The 9,176-nt window shown below is 36.6% G+C and overlaps 1 protein-coding gene across 1 annotated transcript; it reads right to left on the reverse strand.

Annotated features, from left to right (window-relative positions):
* Positions 1–3,495: 3,495 nt before the first annotated feature.
* LOC131659680 (uncharacterized) lies at positions 3,496–4,337 on the reverse strand. The gene is made up of 2 exons (XM_058928837.1): positions 3,847–4,337; positions 3,496–3,748 (listed from the first exon to the last, which is right to left on the reverse strand). Exons 1-2 carry the CDS (start codon positions 4,335–4,337, stop codon positions 3,496–3,498), a joined length of 744 nt encoding a protein of 247 aa, XP_058784820.1.
* Between the last annotated feature and the right edge of the window lie 4,839 nt (positions 4,338–9,176).

Genomic DNA, 9,176 nt, shown 5'->3' on the forward strand with positions numbered 1-9,176 from the left:
CAGGAACAACTGCTTAGATACCCTCTAAGACTTTTCTAGAGTATACTGATCCACACGATCACTCTAGTTACAACTGCTTAGTTCACTCCTAAGACTTTCTAGAGTATTCTGATCCACACGATCACTCTAGTTCCTTACAACTTAATGTAATCAATTCTAAGAGTATTACAAATGCTTCTTAAAAGCGATAATCACAAACTGTGATATTTCTCTTAATCGTTTAAGCTTAATCTCACTAATATATTACAACAGCAATGTAGTGAGCTTTGATGAAGATGAAGATTCTGAGTTTAGATTTGAACAGAGTTTCAGCAAGTTGAATAAGCGTTGTTTTGTTCAGGATCGTTAACCTTGCTTCTCATCAGAACTTCATATTTATAGGCGTTGGAGAAGATGACCGTTGAATGCATTTAATGCTTTGCGTGTTCCGTACAGCATCGCATTTAATGTTATACGCTTTTGTCAACTACCTCGAGCCTTGTTCACGCTGTGTCTACTGACGTAGCCTTTAGTAGCTTTTAACGTTCCTTTTGTCAGTCAGCGTAGCCTGCCACTTGTACTTCCTTCTGATCTGATGTTTGTGAATACAACGTTTGAATATCATCAGAGTCAAACAGCTTGGTGCATAGCATCTTCTGATCTTCTGACCTTGAAGTGCTTCTGAGCGTGATACCATCAGAACTTCAGTGCTTCTGTTCTCTTGTTCTTCTGATGCTTCCATAGACCCATGTTCTGATTCTGCTTCGACCATCTTCTGATGTCTTGCCAGACCATGTTCTGATGTTGCATGCTGAACCCTTTGAGACAAAGCTTCTGAGCGCTGAATTATGCGTACTCTTTATATATTTCCTGAAAAGGAAATTGCATTGGATTAGAGTACCATATAATCTTAAGCAAAATTCATATTATTGTTATCATCAAAACTAAGATAATTGATCAGAACAAATCTTGTTCTAACACAAACCATATTATCCATATTCCAAACTTCATTCCGAAAGCATATCTCATTCCTGGATAATCAAATAATCCACAAAATAGCTAACTAACAACTCCTAATTTTTCCTCTTTAACCTTCTTTTTGAAAAAGATTGTGGTTGCGGGGATGAGAGGGTGGGATAATGGTGTGTAGAAATGGAGGAATTTTGGTATTGTTTTGTCGGAGTTGACCGACCTGTGCCTTAGGTCGATTCACTACTCTTTTCGGAATTTTCTTCTTGGCTGAGGGGTTCAATTAGAGGGGATCGAATAGGTAAAGTGGAGTATTGCATCGGATGGTGGGTTTTCCGTTGCTTCTTGTTGTGAGCACTATGTCGGTTCACGTATTCTTTTTGGTCCGTTTAATAGATATGACGTCGCTTTATGCTTAGTTTGAAAAGTAGAAGTGTCTTTCAAAATTAAGGCGTTTGGTTGGAGACTTTTTCTGAATAGACTTCCAACTAAGAATTTACTTGTGTATAGACGCATTACTTTGTCTTTAGATAATGCAAAGTGTGCTTTTTGTGATAGTGATCCGGAAAGTCGCGATCACTCTTTTTTCAAATGTAAGGTGGTGAAGATTGTTTGGAGAGAGATTGCTATTTAAACCGGGAAACCGATAGGTGGTTTAAAGGAAGGGTGTTTATCGTGTTTCATGTGTCATTAATTAAGATTAAAAATATAGATACATATTTATCATGAATAAATATTAAAAAACACACCAGATGCATATTTTTCATTAATAGAAAAAATACATGATAAATATCTGTTATATGATAAATATGTGTCATTGATAAAGGAAATGTTAACTAGTGCCCTCAGGGCAATGATTAAGCATTCCAAAATAGTAAATTTATCTCGATAATCTGCGCATTTAATGTCTCAAAAATTAAAATATTAAATTTTCTATAAAATATTTTCTTTTTCTGGAATGCTTAACTATTACCATGATGGCAACGGTTAGCAAGACCTTACAAATATTCGTGGCTGATACATAAATATCCTTAAAAAATATATAAAACATAAAATCGAATTGATTTAAAATTTAAAAAATAATCTTATTAATATATTATTCATTTTGAATGTGACTGTCCCTATTTTTTATATGTATCGTGACAAATATGTATTCTTTTTTTTTAATGTTCACAGACAAATATTTGTCCCAAATGCTTTATAATGATTGATTATAAATATTTATCAAATATTTGTTTAATATCGGTAAATAATAAATGTGTATTATGTATTTTATTTTGATGGGCCAAACATTGCCAAGTGTGTAACTGTAACAATTGCGTGAATGTTCGAATTGATTAATGAATGTTATTTGATAAAATAAAAATGTGATTAAATTCAAATTAGTTATAATTATTTATACTTCTTTTGAAAATATGAAGAATAAAAACTCAAAATTTAACTAATTGATCCGTGACAACAAAACATCTCTTATATGCATAAATTATATGCCTCAATGGCATTTTTAATGACTCATTTATACAAGATTAAATAAGGAAGTATAAGGGATATTCTGCCCAAATACAAAGCGGAAAATTCCTACAACTCGAAATAAACGAGTGGCAGAATATTCCAAGTATGGAAATTACAAAGCTCCCCTAATTTATAGAAAGATAAAAGCCAATTCCAAGAAAAGAGGATTATATCTGTCATACATTAAAAAAAAAACTAAATAACTCATTCTTAAAGATAATCGCATTACGCTTCAACCATAAACGTCAAATCATGGCCAACCATGTCACCCCCACAATGGACCTCTTGGACAAACACTTCACTTTGTTGCAAAAGAGGAAAAAAACTAACAAAGTCCTCATAAGACAACTCCGGAACGAGACCTATCCAACCAAACACCCTCCTCCAAATACGCGAAGTTACCTCACAATCACCAAATAAATGCGATAAAGACTCCTCCTCCTCATTCATACACATGACACACATTAAGTCATTGGCATCCACCAAAACTCCCCTCTTAAACAAGTGATCTTTTGTTGCAATTCTATTATGAATAAATCGCCAACCAAAAAACAGAATTTTAGAGGGAACTTTAACCTTCCACAAAGAATTCACAGCTTTTACCAAACCCTTATTTAAAAGAGATCCCGAAAGATTGGGCTTGAAACGATCATAACACGACTTAACAGTAAAAACACCCGTCGAATTATCTCTCCACGTGAAATTATCCATGGAACCCGCCTGCAAACACGGCTGCTGTAGCGTCAAAAATAATTCCTGCGCCAGAAATGCAGAGCTGGTGCTGTCCGCTGCCAGCAACATTTGCACATTATAGTGCCAACCGTCCGCTTCGAAATTCCCCGCTTCAGCCACTGATAGGAGATGGTTTTCTTCCGCCTGGAACAACTCTGGGAAAGCCTTTATGATGGGCTGTTGATCCACCCAACAAGCATACCAAAAAGGAACATCTTCTCCATTCCCCACACTACAATCCACCGCCCCCGCAAAATGATTATCAAGCAATCTTTCATAATTATCCGACATCAAAACATCTCTTCACCATACGGAATCTTTCTTTCCCACCACCGGTATATCTCCTACTAAAACCTTAAGTTTCACCTTACCATATCTAGCTTTGAGGATACCACACCAAACTGCATCATTCTCGGTTAAAATCCTCCACTTCCACTTACTAATAAGCGCCACATTCATAATTTGCACATTTTTGACACCTAAACCACCTTCCTCTCTAGATTTACAAACGGTGTCCCAACACACCCAATGGATCATTTTTTTAGGATCTCCCCCGCTTCACAAAAAATTGCTTTGAATTGACCGAATCTCATTAAGCACCTTCGACGGAGCTTTGTAGAAAGATAAAAAATATATAGGAATAGCATTAAGCACCTTAGACGGAGCTTTGTAGAAAGATAAAAATATATAGGAATAGCATTAAACACCGCGTTGATTAAAACCACACGCCCCGCTATACTAAGATTCTTACCTCTCCAAACGGCTAACCTTTTTCTTAAAAACGAGATTAAATCTTTCCACATTAAAATATTTCTAGGATTACCACCCACTTTAACACCTAGGAACTTAAACGGTAAACTTCCCACTTTGCACGAAAGAAAACTAGAAGCCGCATTAAGAAACCAATCACCAACATTAATCCCATAAATATTATTCTTATGAAAATGTATCCTCAAACCCGACATTAACTCAAAACCTTTATGAATGACTTTCATACTCCATAAATTTGCAGCATCTCCCTCCAAAATAATAATTATGTCATCCGCGAATTGAATCAAATCAACCTCCTCATTAACATCTATTTTAAACCCCCAGAAATCTCCTATTTCTTCCGCCTTCCTCATTAGAGCCGTTAGGACCTCCATTACCAAAACAATTAAGAAAGGAGACAGCAGATCTCCTTGACGAAAGCCCTTATCAACCTTGTGTCATACCCCAAAATTTGCCTGATCATTTCTTTAAGGGAATACCAAATTTGGAGCCGTGGGGTTTAACATTCATATTGTTAAACTCATTCTCTAATAATCTGGTCAAAACGGGGGTACAATCAGCAGGTATTTTGGGGCCCAAACAGTTGGTCCAATTATCGTATCATAAGGATTTTTATCATTCTCTTTGAGATATTTTACTATAAATTGGTTTCACTGTTTAATTCTCTCATTTTGCACTTTTTATTGAATTTGCAATCTTATTTTATTATTAGTATTATTGTGTTTGACTAACTACTAATATATATTAGGATTATTTTTAGGATTAATAATAGTCTGATTAGAATTAGTATTCTATTTTTTTTTATTTTCAAGGTTAAAATTTATTTTGAGCTATTAGGTTAATTGGGCACTAGGCCCATTAGGAAAGAAAACCTAATTTAACTTATATAAATAGGGCTAATTTTAACAAATTAGGGGAGGCCAACTCCATCCACCAGCTGCAGCCAACACGTACAATACAACAAAGAGGCTTTTTTTTTTTACGTTTGAGATTTTTATATTAATATGTTTTATGCCTTTTGGAAGAGAGGGACATGATAAACTAACTCATCTCTTTCAGCAAAAACAAACGTTTTTTACTTCTTGAACCTAAAGCAGAAAAGCTTGACTTGTCTTTTTTTCTAACATGTGAAGATATACTAACAGTGCTGACATTACAATCTATACAATTTATGAAAAGTTATTTTGCAGGGAGTAGAGCAAGAATTATCCATACAACGACCCATCTCCTAAACCGAACAGCATCCTCGTCACGCAACAACCGCGACAGCATCGTTGTCGCCGTGATTCCCCACCGGCTTCCGGCCCTCCTCCGATCCAGCATCTCCGACGGACTCCCTCGGATCATACCTCCGGTTACGCGTCATTCCATCAACACCGAACAAGTTCCGGCCAAACTCAGTCGCCGCCGCGAGCGGTTCCTCTCCAATTCCGGTCCACTTTGCACAGAGCAACAACCCTACAGCGAATCCGCCGCACCACATCTGCAAAAAAGAACAAATCGGCAACATTGCAACCGCCGGCAGCGCTGCGAATCCACCGAGCCCGACGAGTGTACGCAAACGGGATTAGGGCCCTAAGGTTGATCTTGTTGTTGACACTCTCTTACATTTTAACTCACAATTTCAATTTGTTTGTTTTTGTGGAGAAAAGCAAATCTGAGATTTGTGGAGAAGATAAAGTTGTGTGCAGTGTTGTAGCGTACAAATGTTTTAACATTATTGTGTCATTCCATTCATTCTTATTTTTTGTATACATATTTTATTTGAGTGGATACTAAACAACAAATGAGCATCGATCCATTGGCCAAGGGAATTAGAGATAAAGGTTCGTGACCTGGGTTCAAACCCAGGCTGCTACATATTTTCCTTGCTTTTTCCTTGTCTCCAGATCTAGTAGATAGGACACGCAGGTCCCCACCATATGCCCCCAAATCTCTATCGTTGGATTCCTAGGAAGATCAATCCAAGGGTCCAGAATTGCAGGATCATGATAGACGCTCATGGAGTCTCCACACATGATTGGTGCCAGGTTTTACTTATTTATTTTATTATTTAAACTATTTAGATAAAGATAATAATTAATATTTGTTTGTTTTAATTAGTTTATTTAATTAAAATTATATGATTAAATCAGGATTAGGCTATCATCATGTAAAATTATTTTTTCGATTATCTCGGTTATTCGAGTTAATTTATTTTTATTCAATCTTATTTTAAATCACAAAAACCTATAACCTTATAGATATTAGGGTTTGCCCAATCCCATTGTCATTTGGCAGAACATTAACCCTTAATTAATTCTCTCCTCGACCCGACTAAATCTATTAGTCGCATTAGACGAGAGATAAAAAATACATAAAATTCAAAACACATTTAATTTGCTGCCTGCGACGATCAATCTATCGATCTGAGTAACCAGCAATGCCCTTTAATCCGTTAGCTATACTGACCAAATCTATTAGTCATCGCATCTAACGGTGCCATATCAAACCAGGGTTGTACGCCCAAACCTAAAACATACTAAACCACGACACTACGGATTTTTATCCTTTTCAATCAGGCAATTCAAAATGCCTTTCAAATCACAACTTCTAAAACTACGATAGGCCATTCAAAAGGCCTTCGAACCATTCAAATCAAATTCCAAGGCGTACAACCTTGTGCCCGAACTACGTTGACTCTGATTCTCCATAAGGAGATACGTAGGCACTTGGATAACCAAGGCGAGTCCCCTTCCTCAAAACCTCCATTCTGTTCAAATCTCAATTTTCACCCTATTCACTTCTTTAGCTATTAAACCTTAATATTTAGCCATAAATCTTATCTTCGATAAAACCCTAGGAAAGGGTTGAGGGTGCCTAACACCTTCCTTCGACCTGATTATAATAACTTACCCCGAATCTCTTAACTGCATAGGGCTTCCTATTCACCCTTCAGAATAGGTGGCGACTCTAAAAGCTTTAATTTTAGGGCAGGTTGCTACACCTTGAAGTCCTTTTTTGTGCTTCCATTAATAAGGACGGACATGCTATTGGAGAATATGCAACATTCCATCCATCTCATCTATCTCGCTCCAAAACCCATCCGAACTAGAACATATCTCACAAAATTCCAACTAACACGATCATAAGCTTTTTCAAAATCAACCTTTAAAACCACACAACTTCTATTCTCCCTTTTGGCAAGATCCATCACCTCATTCACAACTAGGACTCCGTCCGAAATACTTCTACCTGGGACAAAAGTCGTTTGATTGCTCGAAACAATTTTCCCAATAACACACTTCAAACTAGCCGCAAATAGCTTTGCAAGAATCTTATACAAACTAACAACGAGACAAATTGGTCTAAAGTCGGACAAAGATTGAGGATTTTTCACTTTTGGAATAAGTGTAATGTTAGAAGAAGTACAAGCTTTTGTAAGCCTTTCCTTAACAAAATAATCCGAAACAAGTCTACCGACATCACCTATAACCACCTCCAAATTACCTTTAAAAAATTCTAAAGAAAAACCATCAGGCTCAGGACTCTTATTACCATCACACATCCACACGGCTTCCTTAATCTCATCTTCCGAAAAAGGTCTCTCTAACCAATCGGCATCACCCTCACTCAAGCAATTTAGAAATAAGTCTTTCGGTATAGGTCTCTCACTATTTTCTTCTTTGAAGAAATATTGAAAATAACAAAAGATCTCATTCTTTATGTTCTCCACACCCTCGACCCTACCATTCGTTCCCTCCAATAATGAAATCGAATTTCTTCTTTGTCTATCCTTGATAGAATTATGGTAAAATCTTGTGTTTTTATCTCCCTCATGCATCCAAAGTTGTTTGGATTTTAATTTAAGCATACACTCTTTCAAATGTAAATTATTCCAAATCTCCTTTGAAACCTCCCTCCTACTAGTAACCAAGTCTTCCACATTACCACCATTGTTATCCACCAACAAATTATCCAACACATTAAGATTTTCCACCTCCTCTTTAACTTTCAAATCAATCCATCCAAACACCTCCCTATTCCAATCACGAAGACGGAGTTTCAACCATCTAAGCTTCTCATACAAAATAAAATCCCCCCTTCCTTTGACATTCAACTTTCCCTATTCTTCCGAGATAAAAGTCTTGAAATCCTTATGCTTGAACCACACATTGTTAAATCCAAAAGGTTTTGGTCCCCAATCAACCACACCGACATTCAACCGAATCGGAGCATGGTTCGAGATATCTCTATTTTCAATTATTTGGTCCACCACTCCCCAATCATCTAACATCTTTCTCGTAATCAAGAACCTATCAAGTCCACTCATCACCTTCCCATTATCCTTAAACCAATTAAACTTCCCTCCTACATAAGGTATGTCCACCAACCCCATATTCTCTATGAAATCACGAAACTCCATCATTCCTCTAGTACTAGAGTATAAGCCTTCCCCAATTCTTTCTTCCCTTCTCAAAATTTCATTGAAGTCTCCTACAACACACCAATCCTCATTACCACTTTTATTCTTCCTATCCAACAATGACCTTCAACCTTCTCTCCACCGTACAACATGGAGCATACACATTCACAAGATTATAACAAGCACCTTTCCAATTTATGTTAATTTCAACATACCCTTTGCCTATAAAACTATAATTAACAGACAAAGAATCCCTCCTCCATAAAATAACCATAACACTCGACGCTCCTGTCGAATTAGATGTCGTCCATTCAACTTCATTACTGCCCCAGAAAGTCTTCGCTAAGATCTCGTAAAATCAAGGTAGTTTGGTCTCTTGTAAAAAACAAACTTCAATGCTGAACGACTGAATCAAAAAACTCACTCTCTTCCTTTTTTAAAGATTACCCCTCCTCTTAATATTAAATGATAATAAATTCATGTTAATGAATCTATAAACGTCTTCCTACCCTCCATAATATTCTTATCTTTCCGCTCAAAAACATCTAACAGTTTGATACTCATGCTATCCTCTACAACACCAGAGACCCCTAAATTTGAAATAGAATTCCACATCTTCTTGCCCATCTCACAAAAAGAATTTTGTTGCATTCTATTGTTACAACACAAAATGTCTGAATCAGTTAAAGAAGTGCAAGAGAAGGACTATCCATTAGAGATGGTATCACCTTTTGACACAGTAGCCTCCGCCATAACTAGGTGCAATACATGCATAGAAGGAAGACGATATCTCCATATTTTTCCCCAA

Source organism: Vicia villosa, linkage group LG3 (genome assembly GCF_029867415.1).
Source record: "Vicia villosa cultivar HV-30 ecotype Madison, WI linkage group LG3, Vvil1.0, whole genome shotgun sequence".
Lineage (NCBI taxonomy): Eukaryota > Viridiplantae > Streptophyta > Magnoliopsida > Fabales > Fabaceae > Vicia > Vicia villosa.